The following is a 25,410-nucleotide window of genomic DNA, read 5'->3' on the forward strand; positions in this document are numbered from 1 at the left end:
ACTGATCTTATGGGCGATTTATAGGATACCTCAACAAGTTCAATCAATAAATCCAGATCCAAGTACACGTCATTGCCTAAGTAAAGCATTTAATCCCAAATGTTCCAAGTCTGACTAAATCAATCGGAATCCAATCATCACAAATAAACACCAAATCATCTCAACACGCCATAATGCAATGCAATGCAAGATGTATCAATGCAATACAATAAAATACAAGATGTATGAATGTAATGCCATGCCATGCTAATGACGTGTACACATGTACTCCAGATGGAAATATCGACGTCCCGGTAGCACAAGCCAGTGTGACTCGCGAAGTCTGAGTGCCACCCGTCCCAGATTTTTGCCCAACAGACAGACGGGAACCTAACCTGCACCACTCTGGAGGACCCGCGGAGTCAATGCACTAATAACGATTCTGGGATAACATCGGAATCGGCCATGCAACAACGATGCCCGAATATAACCATCGGACATCGGCCTTCTCACAATCACTCAAAAGAGTTTATCAAAATACCAGTTTCACTCAATGTTACACCTCGGAAATTTTCCGTTGGTACGTAAGTGAACGAATATCGGAAAGGGATTACGAGCAACGAGTTAGCCAGGACTTAGTGATGTCTTGGAGAAGAGTTATAACGCCCCTTAGATTGGTATTGAAGTGTTGAACAAGTGTTAAGAAGGTTCCGCAAGGATCGGAGATCAAACGAAGTGATGAGAATAAGTTCAGTGAACTGATGAGATTTACGGCTCATTATACGGACCGTATAATGTTTTACGGACCGTATAATGGACCGTAAAACCATCACAGTGGAGGTTGGTTGCTGGTGGAATTTTACGGTCAGTTATACGGACCGTATAAATTTATACGGACCGTATAAATTTATACGGACCGTATAACAAACCGTCAAATGGTCACAGTGAAGGGGTGTAGGCAGACCCATTTCACGGTCTATTATACGGACCGTATAACCATTATACGGACCGTATAATGGAACCCGACAGATCAGTGGAGTGTTATTAAATAAAGGACCAAGTTCATGAAATCATTTCATCATTTCCTCTCTCTCTCTAAAACATCTCTCTACATTTATTATACAAGTTTTCAAGGATTATAAGCCATCAACAACATTAAATAAGTGAATCAAGAGTAAGAACCCATCAAGGATCATCTAAAGTCAAGAAATCCAAATGGAGAAAAACTAGGGTTTTGCTCAAAGTGGAATATTATCAACTAAAGCTTGTTCCTACAGCATCTAAGGTAAGATTCATGATATTTATATGTTGTTTAAGGTATTTGAGAGTTAAAATGCTTGGTCATTAGAAGAGAATAGCAAAATGAGTTATGAATGATGAATAGTGACGTTTTTGAGACATAGTTTGAATTGAATCATGATTGTTGTTGTGTTGTGATATGAATGTGTTATAAATGACGTTAAGATCATGAAATAGACATTGTATATGAATGGACAAATTTGGGTGTTGTGACCATAAATAGGGATAAATGGAAGTGAATTAAGAATGTGGATGATGTAGATGACTAAAGGCTATTATTATGATGTTGTGAATGTATTGTTGACGTTTGGAAGTTGAATTACGATATAGAGGAATGTCGTATAAATAAAGGAAATGCTGTCCGATTTTCTCTAGTTTTATCCATGTGTGCTAATTGTCGATTCTAATGATGGTACGACTTTAATAAAGGTAGAAACGTGAGCATCGGAGGAGTACGTGCAAGTGTAGGATAGTTCGACGAAAAGGTATGTAAGGCTAACCCTTCTTTCATAAGGCATGGTTCTTTGGCCAAACTCTTAAATCCTCTATATGAGTATGTTGTCTCCAAATGATTGACATTTCGAGCTCATAAGCTCACAATCCTTGATATGTACTACGATTGTACCATGCACCCCATATGACGAGTAAGCCTAAGATAAAGATGTAGTTATAACGATGATAATAATAATGATGCTAAAGGTGCCTACGGGCTATTATACTTACATGTGCCTATAGAGGGCTATAATGACACCCCGAGCTTATAACGTCGGGTAGGATATATGTATATGAATATGTATAAAGTATGTATACAATAACGAAACGCGCGCACACCTCTGCAGATGGTACGGATAACCCTGAAGCCTTGGTAGGGCCAGGTATGAGTAACCTTGAGCCTTGGTTGGCCAAGTATGTATGAAACACCGATCCCATGAGGTCGGGTATGTTATGTAAATACTATGTATATGAAATGACTATGTATATAATATGAATATGAATGTGATAAGACTATGTATAAGAATACGAATGAGGGCATGTACACGAACATGAGCACAAGTGTGGTACGAGTACTATTATGGAATATGGATGATGACGTAGGTGTACAAATACGTATGAAAAATGGAAAGTCCTACGAAAGGCAGGTAAGTGCTATGACGATGATATTATTGTCTCCCCCCTCCTATGCTATTTCATATGTTGTTCATGATGCTTATTTATCGATGTTGCTCATGCTTTACATACTCAGTACATTCTTCGTACTGACGTCCTTTTGTTTGTGGACGTTGCGTCATGCCCGCAGGTGCACAGGGAGACAGACTTGATCCATAGCTACCTATTCGGAGATTACATAGCAGAGCTCCATTTCTTCCGGAGTCATAGCTTTTGGGTACTTATTCTTTTATGTATATAATTATGGGCATAGCGGGGTCCTGTCCTACTTATGTGATACGTTATACTCTCCTTAGAGGCTCGTAGTCATGTGTATATGGTTAGACATGTCCGGCCTTGTCGGCCTATGTTTTGTATATCATTTTGTCGACCGCGTTGGCCCACGTACATTGATGTGGCATAGATGCCTATGGTGATATAAATGTACCGTTGTCCAAATTGGGACTAGTTGACGAATGAATGGAAATGTATGTATAATTGCGTGGCTCACCTAGATGTAAGTATAAGAGTAAGCTAAGAGGGTGCTCGGGTGGGTTAGCACCGGGTGCTCGTCGCGGCCCCGAGTCGGGTCGTGACAAAAGTGGTATCAGAGCAGTTCAGTCCTAGGGTGTGTCTACGAGCCGTGTCTAGTAGAGTCCTGGTTACGGGTGTGTTGCGCGCCACACTTATAAACAGGAAGATGCGGACATTTTAGGAATAAATAACCTTCTTTCTTCATAAGAATCGTGCGATAGAGCTATGATGTAAGAAATTCTTGTTCCTTAATAGTGTGTTGTGTATTTCAGAGAATGCCTGTAAAGAAAAAGGCTACAGCAGCCCAAAAGGGCAAGACGGTGGCAGAAAAGTGGGTTGAAAGAGCACCGCCACCGGTAGTAGAGGAAGATGAGTCCCAGAGTGCGGCTCAATCTCAGTCCTCCCAGACAGTGTCTATTACCGAGGAGCACGTGAGAGCCTCAGCCCCAGCTCCGGCTCCTCCACCAAATGCTTCGGGCCAAGATGTAAAAGTGGCCATTACTTTATTGACTCAATTGGTTGCGGCCCAGGATCAGAGGCACAGTTCAGGGTATGGTGATAGGGCTGTTAGTGCAAGAGCTCGTGATTTCATTACTTTGAACCCTCCGGACTTCTTTGGGTCAAAACCGGAGGAGGATCCCCAGGACTTTATTGATGGTATGCTAAGGACGCTCCAGTTGATACATGCTTCAGACACCGAGTCGGTAGAGCTAGCATCCTATAGATTGAGAGATGTCTCGATCCAGTGGTATACAGTATGGATGGCTTCGCGGGGAGCCAATGCACCTCCCCCGGTATAGCAAGAGTTTGTTGATGCTTTTCTCCGTCATTACATGCCCCCAGAAGTTCGGTGGGCTAGGGCCGATAAATTCTTAAATTTGAGGCAAGGCAGTATGAGTTCCCTAGAGTATAGCCTCCATTTTAACTCCTTGGCCAGGTATGCCTCGGCCATGGTAGCAGATATGGGCGACAGGGTACACCGATTTGTAAAGGGCCTAGGGCCCCATCTGATGGACAAATGCTTGACTGCGTCCCTTCAGGACGGTATGGATATTGCACGCATTCAGGCACATGCTCAGAACTTAGAGGAAAGCCTACAACAACGGAGAAGTGAACGCGAGCAGGATAGGTGTCATAGTAAGAGGGCCAGATCTTCAGGCCCAATGAGTGAGTCCAAAGGCGGGCACAGGCAGCAGTTTCCCAGGCATTCGGGCTACTCTATGACTAGTGCACCTCCACGGGTTTCAGGCAGAGCCTTGATAGATCCACTCATCCCGGGCCGAGTCAGAATTATTCGGGGTCCCAGTTTAGAGGTGATTCAGGCCAGTCAAGGCCACCTATACCACGATGTTCCCAGTGTGGGAAGTCGCATTGGGGTCAATGCCAATTGGGTTCAGATGTTTGCTATTCATGTGGTCGACTGGGCCATATTATGCGTGATTGCCCCTCAGTGCATGGTAGAGGTAGGACCCAGCCATCAGGGTCGGTAGCCGGATCTTCGGCATCTGTACGCCCTACGGGGCCAGGATCACATGCGCCAGTCGGCCATGGTAGAGGTAGAGGCAGAACTCCCAGTACTAGCGGTCCTCAGCACCGTATTTATGCTTTGGCTGGATGCCAAGATCTTGAGTCTTCTCCTGATGTGGTCACAGGTATATTATCGGTATTCTCTCATTATGTATATGCTTTGATTGATCCGGGCTCCACATTATCATATGTTACTCCATATATTGCGGGTCGATTTATAATTGAGCCGGAGTCTATCAAACCTTTTGAGGTGTCTACACCCGTGGTTGACTCGGTAATAGTTAGCCGAGTATATAGGAATTGTGTGATTGTGATTTGTGATCGTCGTACCATGATTGATTTTCATGAGCTAGAAATGGTAGATTTTGACGTTATTATGGGCATGGATTGGTTGGCTTCTTGTTACGCCAATGTTGATTGCCGAATGAAGATGGTTCGTTTCCAGTTTCTGGGAGAACCAGTCTTAGAATGGAAAGGGAATGCGGCATCACCAAAAGGTAGGTTTATTTCCTATCTAAAGGCAAGGAATATGATCACGAAAGGGTGTATTTATCACCTAGTGCGAGTTCAAGATGTAGAAGCTGAGTCGCCGACTCTTCAGTCAGTTCCGGTAGTGAACGAATTTCCGGATGTGTTCCCGGAAGAGCTTCCAGGCCTTCCTCCCGAGCGAGAGATCGATTTTGCTATTGATGTGTTGCCAGGCACTAAACCCATATCTATTCCTCCTTATAGGATGGCACCCGCAGAGTTGAAAGAGTTGAAGGAGCAATTGAAAGACTTGCTTGAAAAAGGCTTCATTAGGCCTAGTTCATCCCCGTGGGGAGCACCCGTATTGTTCTTCCGGAAGAATGATGGCTCTTTGAGAATGTGCATTGATTATCGGCAATTGAATAAGGTGACGATTAAGAATAAGTATCCTCTCCCGAGGATTGATGACTTGTTTGATCAATTGCAAGGTGCTAAATGGTTTTCGAAGATTGATTTGAGGTCCGGGTATCATCAAGTGAGAGTTAGGGAGAAAGATATCCCTAAGACAGCCTTCAGAACAAGATATGGTCATTTTGAGTTCCGAGTAATGTCGTTTGGGCTAACTAACGCGCCGGCGGTATTCATGGATTTGATGAATAATGTGTTCAGGCCCTTCCTGGATTTATTTGTGATAGTATTTATTGATGACCTCTTAGTGTATTCTAGATCCGAGGCAGAACATGTGAATCATTTGCGTATTGTCCTTGGAGTTCTTCGAACCCGAGAATTATTTGCAAAGTTTTCCAAATGCGAGTTTTGGTTGAACTCGGTGGCATTTTTAGGGCACATTGTTGCAGCCGATGGTATTCGAGTGGATAGCCAAAAGATTGAGGCCGTGAAGACTTGGCCAAGGCCCACAACTCCTACAGAGGTTCGTAGCTTTCTGGGCTTAGCAGGTTATTACAGGATATTCGTTGAAGGTTTTTCCTCTATTTCTGCACCACTCACAAAGTTGACACAGAAATCGGCAAAGTTTCAATGGACAGATGCTTGCGAGCGTAGTTTCCAAGAGTTAAAGGGGCGATTGACTTCTGCCCCAGTCTTGACACTTCCAGATGGATTGGAGGGGTATGTCATTTATTGTGATGCTTCAGGTGTTGGGCTAGGCAGCGTATTGATGCAACACGATAAGGTGATTGCGTATGCTTCAAGGCAGTTACGGAAACATGAGCAGAATTATCCAACACATGATTTAGAATTGGCTACGGTGGTCCATGCATTAAAGATATGGAGACATTATTTATATGGTGTCCATGTGGATATTTATACAGATCATAAGAGCCTTCAGTATATCTTCAAGCAGAAAGATTTGAATTTGCGACAACGACGCTGGTTGGAGTTGCTAAAGGATTACGATGTTGATATCTTGTATCACCCCGGAAAGGCTAACGTTGTGGCTGACGCTCTTAGCCGCAGATCCATGGGAAGTCTATGTGAAGTGCGACAAGAGAAGAGAGAACTGATCCGTGAGCTCCAACAGCTAGCTAGCCTAGGAGTCCGAGTGATGGACTCAGGTAGCCGGGAGACCACTATTCAGAATTCAGCAGTTTTATCGCTAGTAGCGGAAGTAAAAGAGCGACAATATGAGGATCCCATGCTAATGCAGTACAGAGATACACTCTCTCAGAAGGAGGAGTCATCATTTGATATTTCGGAAGACGGAGTTCTCCGATGTCGAGGCAGGTTATGTGTTCCCGATGTGGTAGGTCTACGTCACCAAATATTGAGGGAAGCTCATTGTTCCCGTTACTCCGTTCACCCCAGAGCGACGAAAATGTACCATGATCTTAAGTCTATATACTGGTGGAATGGAATGAAGAAAGATATAGCGGAATTCGTAGCTCAGTGTCCTAATTGCCAACAAGTGAAGATTGAACACCAAAAGCTGGGTAGATTATTGCAAGCTATAGAAATCCCAACTTGGAAGTGGGAAGTGATTAATATGGATTTTATTACAGGGTTACCCCGTTCTCGACGTAAGTATGATTCCATATGGGTGATTGTGGATAGACTCACAAAGTCAGCTCATTTCTTACCGGTCAGGACGACCTATGTGGCAGAAGATTATGCGAGGCTTTATCTTAAAGAGATAGTGAGACTCCATGGCGTTCCGGTATCTATTATCTCCGATAGAGGGACTCAGTTCACAGCTAAGTTTTGGGAGTCTTTCCAAGAGGGTTTAGGGACCCAAGTGCGCCTTAGCACGGCGTTTCACCCACAGACCGATGGGCAGGCCAAACGCACCATCCAGACTCTCGAAGATATGTTACGAGCATGTATGATAGATTTTGGAGGAAGTTGGGATGATCATTTTCCACTCATTGTATTTGCTTACAATAATAGTTATCATTCTAGCATTCAAATGGCACCGTATGAGGCTTTATATGGGCGAAAATGTAGATCCCCAATTGGGTGGTTTGAAACTGGAGAAGCTAAGTTGATAGGGCCAGACTTGGTCCAGCAAGCAATAGAGAAAGTTAAGCTCATACAAGATCGGTTGCTAGCGGCTCAAAGTCGTCAGAAGTCCTATGCGGATAATCGTCGAAGAGACTTAGAGTTCGAAGTGAAAGATTGGGTATTCTTGAAAGTGTCGCCGATGAAGGGCGTGATGAGATTTGGCAAAAGGGGGAAACTCAGTCCCCGGTATATTGGGCCATAGGAAATTGTAAGCAAGATAGGCAAAGTGGCCTATGAGTTAAATCTACCTCCAGACTTGGAGTCAGTTCATCCAGTATTTCATGTTTCGATGCTTCGGAAATGTGTTGGAGATCCTACTAGGATCGTCCCAATGAATGATGTGCAAGTAACAGAGAAATTGACTTATGAAGAGATACCCATTGCCATACTAGATAGGCAAGTACGGAGACTTAGAAACAAGGAAGTGGCCTCAGTTAAGGTCTTATGGAGGAACAACAATCGAGAGGAAAGACGTGGGAAGCAGAAGAGAGTATGCAATCCAAATACCCACATTTATTTCAGCCTTTGGACGAGGGCCAAGATGAGACGTTAAAATCAGAAGGTATGCATGATTTCCTTTTTATGCTTTTGTGTCGTGTGTGGCCAAATTTTAAATGCTATTGTGTTGTGGCCCTGTGAGGCATCGATATTATGGGTTGTTGTGACAGGTTGGTAGTGCCATATTATAGGGGAAACTCTGGCGAAATTTCTGTAGAATCCCCGAGTGCCTAACATTCGAGGACGAATGTTCTTAAGAGGGGAAGAATGTTACACCTCGGAAATTTTCCGTTGGTACGCAAGTGAACGAATATCGGAAAGGGATTACGAGCAATGAGTTAGCCAGGACTTAGTGATGTCTTGGAGAAGAGTTATAACGCCCCTTAGATTGGTATTGAAGTGTTGAACAAGTGTTAAGAAGGTTCCGCAAGGATCGGAGATCAAACGAAGTGATGAGAATAAGTTCAGTGAACTGATGAGTTTTACGGCTCATTATACGGACCGTATAATGTTTTACGGACCGTATAATGGACCGTAAAACCATCACAGTGGAGGTTGGTTGCTGGTGGAATTTTACGGTCAGTTATACGGACCGTATAAATTTATACGAACCGTATAACAAACCGTCAAATGGTCACAGTGAAGGGGTGCAGGCAGACCCATTGCACGGTCTATTATACGGACCGTATAACCATTATACGGACCGTATAATGGACCGTATAGTGGAACCCGACAGATCAGTGGAGTGTTATTAAATAAAGGACCAAGTTCATGAAATCATTTCAACATTTCCTCCCTCTCTCTAAAACATCTCTCTACATTTATTATACATGTTTTCAAGGATTATAAGCCATCAACAACATTAAATAAGTGAATCAAGAGTAAGAACACACCAAGGATCATCTAAAGTCAAGAAATCCAAATGGAGAAAAACTAGGGTTTTGCTCAAAGTGGAATATTATCAACTAAAGCTTGTTCCTACAGCATCTAAGGTAAGATTCATGATATTTATATGTTGTTTAAGGTATTTGAGAGTTAAAATGCTTGGTCATTAGAAGAGAATACCAAAATGGGTTATGAATGATGAATAGTGATGTTTTTGAGACATAGTTTGAATTGAATCATGATTGTTGTTGTGTTGTGATATGAATGTGTTATAAATGACGTTAAGATCATGAAATAGACATTGTATATGAATGGACGAAGTTGGGTGTTGTGACCATAAATAGGGATAAATGGAAGTGAATTAAGAATGTGGATGATGTAGATGACTAAAGGCTATTATTATGATGTTGTGAATGTATTGTTGACGTTTGGAAGTTGAATTACGATATGGAGGAATGTCGTATAAATAAAGGAAATGCTGTCCGATTTTCTCTAGTTTTATCCATGTGTGCTAATTGTCAATTCTAATGATGGTACGACTTTAATAAAGGTAGAAACGTGAGCATCGGAGGAGTACGTGCAAGTGTAGGATAGTTCGACGAAAAGGTATGTAAGGCTAACCCTTCTTTCATAAGGCATGGTTCTTTGGCCAAACTCTTAAATCCTCTATATGAGTATGTTGTCTCCACATGATTGACATTCCGAGCTCATAAGATCACAATCCTTGATATGTACTACAATTGTACTATGCACCCCATATGACGAGTAAGCCTAAGATAAAGATGTAGCGATAACGATGATAATAATAATGATGCTAAAGGTGGCTACGGGCTATTATACTTACATGTGCCTATGAAGGGCTATAATGACACCCCGATCTTATAACGCCGGGTAGGATATATGTATATGAATATGTATAAAGTATGTATACGATTACGAAACGCGCACACACCTCTGCAGATGGTATGGATAACCCTGAAGCCTTGGTAGGGCCAGGTATAAGTAACCTTGAGCCTTGGTTGGCCAAGTATGTATGAAACACCGATCCCATGAGGTCAAGTATGTTATGTAAATGCTATGTATATGAAATGACTGTATATAATATGAATATGAATGTAATAAGACTATGTATAAGAATACGAATGAGGGCATGTACACGAACATGAGCACAAGTGTGGTATGAGTACTATTATGGAATACGGATGATGACGTAGGTGTACAAATACGTATGAAAAATGGAAAGTCCTACGAAAGGCAGGTAAGTGCTATGACGATGATATTATTGTCTCCCCCCTCCTATGTTATTTCATATGTTGTTCATGATGCTTATTTATCGATGTTGCTCATGCTTTACATACTCAGTACATTCTTCGTACTGACGTCCTTTTGTTTGTGGACGCTGCGTCATGCCCGCAGGTGCACAGGGAGACAGACTTGATCCATAGCTGCCTATTCGGAGATTACATAGCAGAGCTCCATTTCTTCCGGAGTCATAGCTTTTGGGTACTATTCTTTTATGTATATAATTATGGGCATAGCGGGGTCCTGTCCCGCTTATGTGATACGTTATACTCTCCTTAGAGGCTCGTAGTCATGTGTATATGGTTAGACATGTCCGGCCTTGTCGGCCTATGTTTTGTATATCATTTTGTCGGCCGCGTTGGCCCACGTACATTGATGTGGCATAGATGCCTATGGTGATATAAATGTACCGTTGTCCAAATTGGGACTAGTTGACGAATGAATGGAAATGTATGTATAATTATGTGGCTCACCTAGATGTAAGTATAAGAGTAAGCTAAGAGGGTGCTCGGGTGGGTTAGTACCGGGTGCTCGTTGCGGCCCCGAGTCGGGTCGTGACACTCAATTAATGATACCGGATCATGATCGGGTATCGGCCATGCATCATGAATATGAGGGAATGTATGCAATGCACATATCAACGATTTCTGAATTGAACCTCAAACATCGGTCTTCTCACAATCACTCCAGTAAAAGAGTCTCTCAAACATCAGTTTTATAAAATCAACGATTCCGGAATGGATCTTCGAACATCAGCCTTTTTACAATCACTCAAATAAGGAGTTTATCAAATTCAATTACTCAATCAACGATACCGGATCATCACCAGGTATCGGCCATGCATCATGAATGTGTGAGAATGCGTGCAATGCGTATATCAAGTATCAACAATCAAGTTTAGTATCACAAGTACCAACAATGGGGTACGCCAACAATGTATCATATCACAATACCAATAGTGGGTATGCCGAAAATATGCTAATATCATAATACCAACGGGGGTATGCCGACAATGTATATAATCACAATACCAATAGTGGATATGCCAAAAATATATCCGAACCACAAATACCACAATGGGTATGTCATTAACGTATCTGAACCAAGACGGATAACGGAATCTAATCTCTATCAACAACTCATGGCATCAAGCCAACACAATAGAACAGTCAAACACAACACAACCGGGTGGCTAGTCCCAACACACAACAGGTCAATCAATCGATATAAATTAGTACCACCTCCTTAAATCAGCCTATTAGCTTAGAACAAGTAATCTCACCTTACACTCACAATCATTCGTCACAACTCTTTTTAGAACGTAATCACAATCGTTGGTGTATTTTATCTTCCCATTTTTATCAACTAGGTTCACTATTAATGTCATAACACAATAATCACATATTACGGGAATTTCTCATCATTAGACACAACGATAGGTTTCACTACTACTTCCAAGTCACATATATCCACCGATATTAAAGAAAAACCATATCAAACAACCTAAGGAATCTACAGGCTACAAGCCCGAACAGACAAATCACACAACAATACCATCCTAAGATTCCATCCCAAATCTCCAATTCCTATACATGAATTCTTCGTTCCTTCTAATACACTAATAAATGAAACTAACCGGAGTCTACCCAATGGGAAGCCATAACCTACCTGGCAGCCGAACAGGTGCCACGAACCCACACGTTGCCTTGTCTTTCGAAGCGTCTCCAAATAATCAAACTCTATCACATATGAATTCTATGTAAGAAACCATGAATAATGATATCCATGTTGGCTACTTTCTATACGGGTCAAATTATAACCCTTAATTTAGGAAAAATGGGCCCCAAAGGCAAAACGGAGATTTTATGACCAAAATACCGAATTCAATACTAAAAGGTAAAAACCCATTACTTTAATCATAGGAATACTCAATTAATTCTCAAAATCATCATTTATATGGAAACCCCCAAATTTGGGTCTAAGAACCCTAACTTTGATTCAAGAATTTCAACTCTAGAATGGAATATTATTGGTTAACAAGCCTAGATATATCATTATCTAGCATAAATAAAAACATTAACATCATTTATTCACAATCTAGGAAGCTATTTCATTTTGAGAACCTTTTCAAGAAAACACCCATAAACCCACTTTTAATCTTAAGCTTCTAGGAATTTCTAGCATGGATTCTTACTTAGGAAGGGAAATGGAAGAGATTAGGATTAGGGAACTTGGAAATGGAAGAGATTAGGATTAGGGAACTTACTTCCAAGAGAAATCTGACCATTAGTCCCTCAAGTCGCCTCTAAGGAGGTAAGAAAATATACTAGAAGTTATGGGAGCAAATAAGGGTTTTTGGAGGCTTTAAAACATAAAAACTACTCGTCGACCGCTCCAGGGGTCAAGACACCGCCCCCGCGGCTGGGCAGACCGCTACAGCGGTCAAGGCCAAGACTCCACTTACCGCTGCAGCGGCAACTACATTGCTACAGCGGTGCCGCTTCAGCTGTCCTGGTGCCGCTACAGCGGACACCAGACACCAACAATTTTTCCCAAGTTTCACCATTTGATCCGATTTTTTTTACTAGTTTCCGAGGCCATCTGCGCACATACTATACACATAGAAACACATAAAAACACGCTACGATCGCGCCCGTGGCCTCGAAATTCCCAACGGAGCTCTCGTTGACCGAGTCAACTTTGGGTCAACTCTTTTTCACTTTAAGCCTATATTTCACAAAAGTTGCCCGAATCCCGGTCTAGACACCTCGGGAAGCATGCCAAAGATTTCCTCGGGTCAAAATGAGCTAATCAATGCTCGGGAAAGGGCGAAAATACCGAAAGGGCTATAACGACCAAATGGGTCGTTACAAATCAAGTCATCTAAATATGCTAATTTGTTCATCAATTTGCACTTATACTCCTCCCTTTCAGATTTTCGATTGTTCATCATACCACATTTAGTGTTATATTACTATTTTAAAAAGTCTGTATTGATTTATATGGACACACGTGCAACACACGTGTTCAGAAACTAGTCTTCAAAAATGTCGACAAGTACGTGTTGGATCCTTCAAAAGTAGTACTCCCTCTGTTCCAATTTATGTGGCATCATTTGACTTGACACAGAGTTTAAAAAAGAAAGGAAGAATTTGAAACGTGTGATTGTAAATCATCTCATAAATTTAAATTGTTCCTCAATATAGAAATGTGACATTCTTTTCAGAACAGACCAAAAAGAAAATGATGTCACTTAAATTAGGACAGAGATAGTACATTTTTAAAGGAACCGACACTGTGCGCGAATATTATATTTTAGGAGAGTCCGAGCACATACCTTATTAGTACAACAAAACACGAAAAAGGCAAGTAGCAAGCATATAGAATTTGGCTCATCACTGTAATCACTTGATATAAGTAAGTTTGTATTTAATTTGTGAAAACTGATGGAGAAGAGCACTCAAAAATGTAGAAGTGGAAAATAGTTTTGTGGTTCTCCATCTTTTTAGTCATAAAGCAGCCTTATGTTCTCTAGCTCACTTTCCACTTCCGCAGTTTCAATTTTAGTAGGTTTTTTACAAATATTTATACTTCATGACGGATTATGCTTCTGGGGCTCACGATGTTCAACAACTAACTAATATTGCTTGATAATGAATGAGGAAAAGTTTTTCTACCTTTTTAAGCGCAAAACACTTTTTGCCAGGATTTTCTTTATTTTTTGGGTTCCAACCTAAGACCTCTGGTTCGTTTTACCTAGATCCATAATACATTACAGTTTTACATGTCTTGATGTCCATAATAAATTACAGTTCTCATACAAAGTGGAAAAGGAAACCCTGTATTAACTGCAAATGCAAATTGGTTTTTATCACTACAAGAAAGTATAGAAACTACAACAACTCTTTTAGCAATAAAAATAATATAGTTGGCAAAAGTCATTTTTTGTTGTCATGTAATATTGAGTATTATTGCAAAAAGGTACTTTTGGCAACAACAAAAAGTTATTGCACGTCGTTGCAATAACAGTCGTCGGGAAAAGTTTATGCAACAAAAAAAAGTTGTTGCCAAAAGTACTTTTTGCAACCATAACCTATCTATGACTACAAAAAATATTTTGTTACTAAATGTCTTCTTTCTTGTAGTGTCTATAATGTAATAAATGTACATTGACCGCACTACCCTCTTGTCGCGGTGTTTGACAGGTTACGAAGTTTAAGATAAAAGAAGGATTTCTAAAAATTATGAATTTTAATATGACGTGTTGTTTAATAAAAAAAATAATGTGACGCAAAATGAAATGCATGAAGTACTATAAAGTGTGATTACCGACTACATTAATAGAAAAGAAAGGAAACGATAGAGAAGAAATTGCACGGTTTTCCCTTCAAGTAGGTTGGTCTTTAAATTTTTCCCTTCAAAAGGGATGGTCCTTGATTATTACCCTTCAAAATCGAACTTATACCTAGTGGGGCATAAGACATAATTTTCGGGATATTATGATGCAAAAATATAAACTTATACGCCACAAAAAAGTTATTTACATTGAGGGACAAAAATTATAGACCAACACAAAATAGGGACAGAAGTGCAAATGACCCAAAGACGGAACTGTGGTATGTATATCCAAACATTGCATCAAAAAACTAGCAAAAGGCATTATACCAAAGTTCTCTAGGAGCAATGAGAATTAAACACCACATTTATTGTGTGAAAGATTTTTAATGAAGACTTAGTAGGCGTTTGAACATAAAAGTGTGATATTTGAAAAAACTAATATTTTAAAAAAAATAAAAAGATATTTGTAAATCGAGTTATGTTTGTACTTGCATTTAACATGAAAAATAATATTTTTTTGCGAGTGATTATTTTCTAGAAATAAACCTAGTCAAAATCATTTTTCAAACTCAAAACTCAATTCTTAAAAATTCAAACAACCCATGTGTAATCTAACAAAGTAGCTCCGGGGAGGAATAATCAAACACTATTTTGAAATAAGTGAAATTTTTATATGGACAAATGGTTGCTTTTTTTTCTTTTTTGAATTGGGGAGAAGTGATATGGGGTAGGGGGTTACATGGTAGGTAATCGAATCCTCATCAACATTGTGAAAGTTCAAATAACTAACCAATTGAACTATTAGAATTTCTTGACAAATAGTTGTTTAGATTTTAAGTCTTTGTTAAAGTACCATAGTAGTCCTCAAAGATCTCCCGGAATTTAACAAAAAGAGAAATATAATCAAACAATTATTTAAAAATAAAGAAAGATGAATTAAACTTTACATAATTTGATCACATGGCAAAACATAATTGGCTGAAATGTTTTGGCCCCACTAATAGTCAACTCAACTATCTAAAATGACATTTCTCCTTTCTTTTCGTCATTTCCTTTTGGACACTTCGAAAACAAAAAGTGTCTTTGGCCGGCTATGGCCGTTCTAATCTTTGATTATTATGAGAAAGAAAATTGAAAAACTAAAACTTTTAGGGGTCGTTTAGTAGCTAGTTTGGAGGTGAGTTATGCATATATTAAATCTTGCATAAGTAATATAACATTTGGTAGCTAGTTAGAAGGTAAGTTATTCATCTATAAAAGTAATAATACATAAACAGACCCTCAAATTTGGCCTCAACTAACAAGTATACCCTCTAACTTAGGGTGTGCACAAGTAGGCTACTCAACATGTATAAAGTTGCACAAGCAGGATATTACTGTTGTTTAACAGTGATTTTAAAGTTGTTTTTTCGTCCCGTCCAACTGGCTGAACATAACAATGCAGGGGTGGATCTAGTGAAGAACCTACATGTTTAGACTCTGCATATGTGTTAAGAAATCACTACGTACAACTAATGAATTGAGAACTCAGGAAATTAGACGGGAAGTGTTTCATTTTTGAGTCCTAACCATAAAGTTAAAATTTTGGTTCCGCCTTTATGACAACGTTTAAGCTTCAAATAGACATGTATCATCTACAGGTGCAAATATTGTGCACCTTTAACAGTAACTCATTCAATTTTATAACAGATAACAGACACCAACATTATTGGCCCTTAAACTAAGAATTAAGTATATGAATATGTTTAGCAAGTTGTTTCAGAAATTGATGCGCTTATACCTCCCACTACCAAAAAAAAGACTAGTAGAGTTATAAAGGAACAAATGATTATCATGTTGTATCTAAATGTAATGGTTACGCCAAATTTGTAAGTGGGTATCTTGTGAACAACTATAAGATACCATTTTTTGTTTTGTGCTGCACATGGTTCAGTATTTAAGACAGCAAAGCTGGTCCTATGTATATGTGGACAGGAAAATTATGTAGGAGAAATTTGTCTAAAGTTCACATTTCTACTTTCTCACGGGACCATTGAATTATCAGTGTATGGAAATATGATGCTATCTCCCTAGTGTAATTTCTTCTTCTATGTTATTTGTAAAGTCTCATGGAGATCAAGATGAAAATGGCAGATGATACATGTAAAACCATCACTATCATGAAAATTTATCAGAAGCTATGGTTCGTCCATGGACCACTAATATATATATGGATTATGATGACTGATTTTGTAAGAACATTCTGTTATTTGTTGAATAAAAAAATAAAAAATGGAACCTTTCTTTTTCTTTTATTCACTTCTCTATTTTGTGTTGCTGAGCCCGAGCTTTTCGTCTTCCTTTGTGCATTATCGTTGCTCTCCCAGTGAAGCTTTTGCTTTGCTCCAGTTCAAGCAACCCTTTGAAATCTCTTCCTATGCCAGTGAGTGTTATACTTCTATCCCAAAAATAATGTCTTGGAATGAGAGTAGGGATTGCTGCACTTGGGATGGAGTCACTTGTGACATGTTAATGGTTCATGTTATCGGCCTGCACCTTAGTTGTAGTGGGCTTGGTGGAAGTGTTCATCCCAACAGCAGCCTCTTCCAACTTCATCATCTTCAAACACTAAATGTTGCTTACAATAACTTCAGTTCTTCTTCAATTCCAAATGATATTGGTCACTTGAGGAATTTGAGGCATCTCAACCTTTCTGCCTCTAAATTTTATGGTAAAATCCCAATAGAAATCTCATACCTTTCCAATTCAGTTTCACTTGATCTTTCTTGTTATGGGTGTGGAATACGACTTAATCAGGAAACATTTGAAACACTGCTTCAAAACTTCAAAAATCTGGAGGTAGTTTCTCTCTCTTATGTCAACATCTCATCTCCAATACCTATGAATGTGTCTTCTTCATTAAGGTACGTGGATCTTGAATTTGCCAATTTGCAAGATGTTCTGACAGAGAGCTTTTCTATTCTGCCTAACTTGGAAAGGCTCAAATTGCGTTACATTTCTCTTCTCAAAGGATTTTTACCAAAGGTCCACCCCAGCAGCACTCTATTGGAGTTGGATATTTCAAACATAGGCATCTCCGGTGAGCTGCCTAATTCAATTGGAACCTTGAGTTCCTTAAATAGCTTGAACCTCCATGAATGTGACTTCTCTGGTTCAATTCCTGATTCCATTGGAAACCTAACCTAAATTAGGGAGTTAGATTTAGGTAATAATCATTTCACTGGCCAGATTCCTAATTCCATTGGCAACCTAACCCAAACTAGGGAGTTAGATTTACATGATAATCATTTCACATGCCATATTCCATCAACAATCTCTAATTTGAAGCAGCTCACACTTTTACATCTTCATTTAACTCTCTTGGAGGCTAAATTCCCAATGTTTTCTCTGCCCTCCAAGAGCTAGTTAAATTGGATCTTTTTGAAAACAACTTCACTGGTCCATTTCCCTCTTCAATTTTAAGCTTGACACATCTTGAAAGCTTATAGTTATCGAGTAATTCCCTTTTTGGTTCACTGCCTAGCAATGCCAGCATGCTTTCGAAGCTAACTGATTTGTATTTGTCTGAGAACTCACTGAATGGCACAAAACCCTCTTGGGTGTTTACCCTCCCTTCATTAGATTCATTGTATCTCCATCATAATCAGTTCAGTGGAGTAGCTGATGAGCTCAAAGCAAACCCAGCATTAGAGTATTTGTATTTAAGTCATAATCAACTCGGTGGTCCTTTACCGCAATCACTTGCGAATCTCACTAACCTATTCTTCCTTGACCTTTCATCAAATAACATGGATGCGGGAATAAATATCACTTGTCCTTTCCTAGAAAGGTTGATCTTATCATCTTGTGAACTGAAAGCTTTTCCACACTTGAGAAATTCAACAACACTTGAGTTGTTGGATCTTTCTAACAATAAGATTGGTGGTCCTTTTTCTCAATCACTTGAGAATCTCATTAACCTAATCCACCTTGACCTTTTTCATCAAATAACATGGATGCGGGAATAAATATCACTTCTCATAGCCTAGAATGGTTGTTCTTAGCATCTTGTGAACTGAGGGCTTTTCCATACTTCTTGAGAAATTAGAAGACACTTCAGGTCTTGGATCTTTCTAAAAATAAAATACATGGTCAAATCCCTAACTGTTTTACCGACATGTGGTGGGACTCATTGTTTTTCCTAAACCTTTCACAAAATTCATTAATATGCCACCTACAACAATTTCATTACAATAACTTAGAATATCTTGATCTTAAATTTAACTCCCTTCAGGGTCCACTACCTTCATCCATTTGTAACATGAGCAGCCTTACATTTTTGGATTTATCACGCAACAATTTTAGTAACTCGATTCCAAGTTGCTTGGGTAACATGTCTGCACTATCTGTGCTGGGCTTACGCAGGAATAATTTCCGTGGGAGTCTTCCATATTTATTTATGCAGAGCACTTCACAATTGAAGACTATCATCTTGAATGGTAATCAATTTGAAGGACCCGTTCCAGTCTCATTGCTCAACTGTACTGGTTTAGAAGTACTTGATATGGGGAATAACGCTATAAATGACGTGTTTCCAGCTTGGCTAGGAGCTCTTCCAGAGTTGCAGGGCCTTATATTAAGGTCGAACAACTTCTATGGACCTATAAATACTAGGCAGACTGAGTTTTTCCCAAGTTGCGAATTTTTTATCTTTCTCATAATGAGTTTAGTGGATCACTACCTGCAGAAGTATTTGAAAATTTTAGAGCAATGATCATATCACATGGAGCAGACAAAGGCAAAGTCGAATATATGAGTCCAAGTTTCCTACATTTCCGTATGACGACTCTGTGAGGTTGGTGATTAAAGGCCAGGAAATTGAGCTACAAAGAATCAGCACAATTATGACAACCATAGATCTCTCAAGCAACCATTTTGAAGGTGTGATTCCAAAAACACTAAAGGATTTTGGCTCACTTTGGCTACTCTATTTATCCCATAACAATCTTAGAGGTCATATTCCATTGGAATTGGGGAAATTGAATATGCTTGAAGCGTTAGATCTCTCTTGGATTAGGCTCACTGGAAAGATTTCGTAGGAATTGACAAGACTATCGTTTCTGGCAGTCTTAAACCTCTCTCAGAATCTTCTTGTTGGACCAATTCCTCAAGTTTAACAGTTCAACACGTTTTCAAATGACTTTTATAGTGGCAACCTTGAATTATGTGGCCCTCCTTTGTCAAAGCAATGTGGAACGAGTGATCCATCACATGTTCCTCAGCCGTTGGAGTCGGATGAAGAAGATGATTCATATTTTGCGAGTGGATTTACATGGGAATTAGTGATCATAGGCTACAGTTGTGGACTTGTTGTTGGAATTGTCATGTGGAGCCTCATGTTTAAAGCTCGTAAGCCAAAATGGGTTGTGGAATTTCTTGAAGGTGCTTTTCCCAAGAAAATGAGAAGGGCACATAAGAGAAGGCTGAGACGGCAGACTTAATTGAAGATTGAAAGAGCTAACTTGTCTTTGTATAATAAGTAATGTTGTAATTATCCTAGCGATATTATGCTTTAGTCTATGTTTTGTGTTGTTGTCTAATTGAACTGTTCAGTTTCTGTTTCTCTTGTTAGTTTTCTGTTTGTTGTTTGTATATGTTCTGATAGCAACTTATATGTGTTAATTTTAGCATAATGATCCACCTAAACACATAGATTTGCCCGTTAACCTGCGACTTAGACGTGGAGGCGATCCTGAAGATTTAGAAGCAAATACAAGGAAAAATCTGATATTTGGACGATAAGTTAGACCAGAAAATACAATGAAGATGATTCATGTCAGTGCTGAAGAAATAGATTCACCTTTAGTTCTATATATTTCAGTAACTTTAACATGTTTGAAAGAATTGAGTGGATACACATAGAGGACGCCAACTACTTTTTTTCTTTGGTTTTTCATCCGGTGTGTAGTACCAGCTTTGGGACCCTACTAATTCCAAATTCGTGTCGGGAAGTCCCATTTTAGGGTAAAGCACTCTGCGACTTTGTGAACAACAGCTATCTAGTTGTTGAAATAAGTAATTCACTATCATGACCCATTTAACCTAGGCCATGTGAGCACTTACCTTCCCACCTCGGTAAGCGAACCCTTATCCCAACAATCAACTAAGTTTATATGCACAAGTTTATATGTTACAACAACTCTAATTTATAGACTCGATACGATTTCCTATGACCTGGTCTAGACTAGTACAAGAGCGACTATTGACTCAAATTACCATTACATTCTACGACGCGTCCTCCATCCCGAATGAAGTGGGAGGAGAACATCCAGATAGGCACTGTGAGTTCCTCTTCACATCAACAAATACCTGAAACAATCTACACCCCAAAAAGGGTGTAGCAAGTGCAATATCAATACAAAACACGCGTACTGAGTAAGTATCATAGGCCGGCAATGGTTAGTAATACATATTGGTAAAGAATTCACGAACAATGATGACAATCACTAAACCAAACGACATATCCATATACAGTACATCACAGCGCCAATATGCCTTAGGCCACAGCTACCCTCTAATAGATTATAAGTCAAACAATTTCCTACACAGATTCTCGGCATATATGTAATTCCCAAGTCGCTCAATTGTGTTTTAGCAGCGAGCTCATCGTTACGACACCTTTTTTATCCTACCTTGCTTAAAAAATTCACTACTAGTTTTTGGTTAATTAAATAGGCACAAGTCAACAATATAAATCACAATCATCGAGTCCAAATGTTTGTCATTACCTATGCATAGCATGTAAACCCAAATAGGATAAGTCTGAGTATATCCGATCCAATCCAATCACCATAATAGATTCATTACAATCCAATCACCGTTACAGAATCATCACTATTCAATCATCACAACAACTCAATCAAGTCATAATGCAATGCGATGCAATAATGGTATAAATGTGATGCCATGCCATGAAAATGAGGTGTACACATGTACTCCGGATGGAAATATCGATGTCTCAATAGCACAACCCAGCGTGACTCGCGAAGTCTAAGTGCCACCCATCCCGAATTTTTGTCCAAGAGACAGACGGGACCCTGACTAATTTCTCACAGGGGGGGTCTCACCGGCACCACCCTGGGGGACGAGCGGAGTCCATGCACTAACAACGATTCCGAGATAACATCGAAATCAGCCATGCAACAACGATGCCCGAATATAACCATCGGACATCGGCCTCCTCACAGTCACTCAAAAGAATTTGTCAAATATCAGTTTCATAAATCAATGATTCTGGAATTCATCCTCAGACATCGGCCTTCTCACAATCACTCAAGTAAAAAAGTTCATCAAATATCAGTTTCATAAAATCAATGATTCCGGAATGGATTGCTGGACATCGGCCTTTTCATAATCTCTTAAGTAAAAGAGTTTATTAAATATCAGTTTCGCTCAATCAACGATACCGGATCATCATCGGGTATCAGCTATGCATGATAAATATGAGAAATGCGTGCAATGCATATGTCAATCATCAACAATCAAGTTCAATATCACAAGTACCACTACAGGGTATGCTAACAACGCATCACATCACAATACCAACAGTGGGTATGCCAACATATATCAAGTCAAGTACCAACAGTGGGTACGCCAACCAACATATATCTATAACTCAAGTACCAATGTTGGGTACACCAACATATATTGAGCACAATACCAACAACGGTATGTCAATTCTATTCAAATCAGGACGATAACAGAACTCGATATCTACCAACTACACATGGCGTCGAGCCAACATAATTTAACAATCAAGCACACATAACGGGGTGGCTAGTCCCAACACACATCAAGTCAATCATTGGACATACGGTATCACCATTTCCCCAAATCAGCATATTTACTTAGAATAAGAATCTCACCCTACACTCGAGTCATTCGACACGATTTAGCTAGGGCATCATTCACTACCATGATACATTTTATATTCCCATCTAGAGTTTAGATTCACTACAGATAATTACATCGATAGGCATAATTAGATTTCGTCCGCTACTCCCAAGTTACATAAATCCACTGATAATTGACAAAGCCACATCAATACCTAAGGCGTTTACAGGCCACAAGCCTGAACAAACAAGTTACACATAACAGTTCCACCCCAGATCTCCGATTTCCTATACATGCATTCTCCGTTTCTTCTACACAACAATACGGAAAACTAACCGGAGTCTACCGAAAGGAAGCCATAACCTACCTCATGGCCGAGCGGGTGCCACGAACATCTATTGATTTCTTTAAATCGATCGCCACATCATACTCTGCGTGATATAGTTTGGGGAAAACCATGTTACCCAAGATTAATGCTTTCCACTTGAATCCTTCATCAGAGATTTGGATTAATAAGGAGATTTGGGGCATTAACCCACCTCTAGCTTTCTTCTATATCAATGTTAAGAGGTTTTCCCATTTTCAAGCTTATATTTGGGAAGAACCCATTTTCAAGATCCATACAAGAATATATTTTTAATGGAAAATGAAGGTAGAGATCTAAGTTATTAGCTCATTTAGGTGGAAGAATCATGGGAGATGGCTTAGAGAGAAGTAAAGGGGAAAATATTGCTACTTCATCACTTTTCCAATTCTAGGTTACTTGAAACCCACTTGATGATTCTCTAGGTGAACATGTTTTTGGTAGAAGGAGGGTTGGAAGGTGTTAGAAGGACTTATTTAGACTAAAAATCTCATTTTTGAGCTTTCCTACCGAGCTGGGCGGTTGGAACTTAGGGTTATGAAAAATGGGAGAATTCCCGAAATGATCCCTTAAATAAGGAAATTCACCGTGCGAAACTACCCTAGCGGTAAGTGTACCGCTACAGCGATACCACCAGGGCGGCCAATTCACCACTATGGCGGTTGCGCAGTCATAGGCGGTTACCGCTACGGCGGTTAGTATTCCCCCACAGCGTCACCACTGTAGCGTCAAAGCGACCGTTGTGGCGGTCTATCTCTATCTATTTGCCCATGCTTCTATTGCTTACGCGATGCGCACGATGGTCTTTGTTTGGCTTGGAAGGTTTTCAGAACGTGAATTGGTAGAGACACTGTTAAGGTCCATAGTTGTCGTCTTCCCTCGAATTTCACAGTAATGACGAAACGGGTCGTTACATCAGATATCAATTGAATAACCATTCGTCCCCGAACGGTAGAGGAATGAACCAATGTTGATGGGTGATGCGTCCGGGAGCTAGGACTTGCTAGTACCATTTAACTTCGCATTTTTAGTCCAACAGGAAGGGACAGGGCAAATAACGTAGTCGGGGAATCCCTTGTGACTTAATGCTTCTTTGAAGTAACTCAATGGAATCGCCGGGTTATCATGGCATTCCGGTTTCACGTACCCCCCTTCCGTACTAGGGGTCATCTAAATTTCTCGTAGCCTGTATTAAAAATCAGAGAAGGTTTGGGTTAGTTGAATCCCAAAGGCTCCCCAGGGTATCAAGGCATGGAGGATTCGAACTCAAAGGTAATTTGTGAGAGGTCTGCTACGAGATGTAAGGCTTGGGTATACCCCAACGTTTCAAAATTTTCACGGGCGGAAGTTGTAAACAGCTATAGCGGCTACAGTACCGCCAGGACGGTACCGCTACAGCGCCAGACTGGTCGTCGCAGCGGTACCTCGAGATACCCAGGGTACCGCTATAGCAGTCCTTATACTGCCATGGCGCAGCCGCTGCAGCGGCTTCATTTCCGCTACGGTGGTTCTGCTGCAGAATATTAAGGGACTGTAATCCCGTTTTATTTTCATTACTCCACCATCCCACTTCGAAAACCCTTCCATATTCCTCAAAAATCCTACTCCCATTTCACTCCTAATCACACTACAACTCTACCTACTATCCCCTCTCCCAACTTAACACAATTTACCCTCCCCAATCACCCACTTTCTCTCACCCACAAGAAGAAGAAGAAGAAGAAGAAGAAGAAGAAGAAGAAGAAGAAGAACCAACACAAGGAATCCATCTCCATCCACTATTTTACTACAAGATCAGGTAATTAGATTCACTACAGATAATTACATCGATAGGCATAATTAGATTTCGTCCGCTACTCCCAAGTTACATAAATCCACCGATAATCAACAAAGCTACATCAATACCTAAGGAGTCTACAGGTCACAAGCCCAAACAATTAAGTCACACATAACAGTACCATCATAAAGTTCCATCCCAGATCTCCGATTTCCTATACATGCATTCTCCGTTTCTTCTACACAACAATACGGAAAACTAACCGGAGTCTACCGAAAGGAAGCCATAACCTACCTCATGGCCGAGCGGGTGCCACGAACATCCATTGATTTCTTTAAATCGATTGCCACATCGTACTCCGCGTGATATAGTTTGGGGAAAACCATGTTGCCCAAGATTAATGCTTTCCACTTGAATCCTTCATAAGAGATTTGGATTAATAAGGAGGTTTGGGAGCCTTGACCCACCTCTAGCTTTCTTTCTTTTATATCAATGTTAAGAGGTTTTCCCATTTTCAAGCTTATATTTGGGAAGAACTCATTTTCAAGATCCATACAAGAATCTATTTTTAATGGAAAATGAAGGTAGAGATCTAAGTTATTAGCTCATTTAGGTGGAAGAATCATGGGAGATGGCTTAGAGAGAAGTTAGGGGGAAATATTGCTACTTCATCACTCTTCAAATTCTAGGTTACTTGAAATCCACTTGATGATTCTCTAGGTGAACATGTTTGGGAGTAATATCTTAGGTGGAAGGAGGGTTGGAAGGTGTTAGAAGGACTTATTTGGACTAAAAATCTCATTTTTGAGCTTTCCCACCGAGCTAGGCGGTTGGAACTTAGGGTTATGAAAAATAGGACAATTCCTGAAATGATCCTTAAATAGGGAAATTCACCGTGCGAAAC

The 25,410-nt window shown here is 40.0% G+C and overlaps 2 protein-coding genes across 2 annotated transcripts; both read left to right on the plus strand.

Annotated features, from left to right (window-relative positions):
* Nucleotides 1-16,764: 16,764 nt before the first annotated feature.
* On the plus strand, nucleotides 16,765-17,679 carry LOC132622011 (receptor-like protein 6). The gene has a single exon (XM_060336518.1). It carries the CDS (start codon nucleotides 16,765-16,767, stop codon nucleotides 17,677-17,679), a length of 915 nt encoding a protein of 304 aa, XP_060192501.1.
* A 1,186-nt stretch (nucleotides 17,680-18,865) lies between these two features.
* LOC132622013 (receptor-like protein 9DC3) lies at nucleotides 18,866-19,973 on the plus strand. Its single transcript, XM_060336520.1, has 2 exons — nucleotides 18,866-19,113; nucleotides 19,682-19,973. Exons 1-2 carry the CDS (start codon nucleotides 18,866-18,868, stop codon nucleotides 19,971-19,973), a joined length of 540 nt encoding a protein of 179 aa, XP_060192503.1.
* Nucleotides 19,974-25,410: the final 5,437 nt, after the last annotated feature.

The sequence above is a fragment of the Lycium barbarum genome, chromosome 12 (genome assembly GCF_019175385.1).
Source record: "Lycium barbarum isolate Lr01 chromosome 12, ASM1917538v2, whole genome shotgun sequence".
Classification (NCBI taxonomy): domain Eukaryota; kingdom Viridiplantae; phylum Streptophyta; class Magnoliopsida; order Solanales; family Solanaceae; genus Lycium; species Lycium barbarum.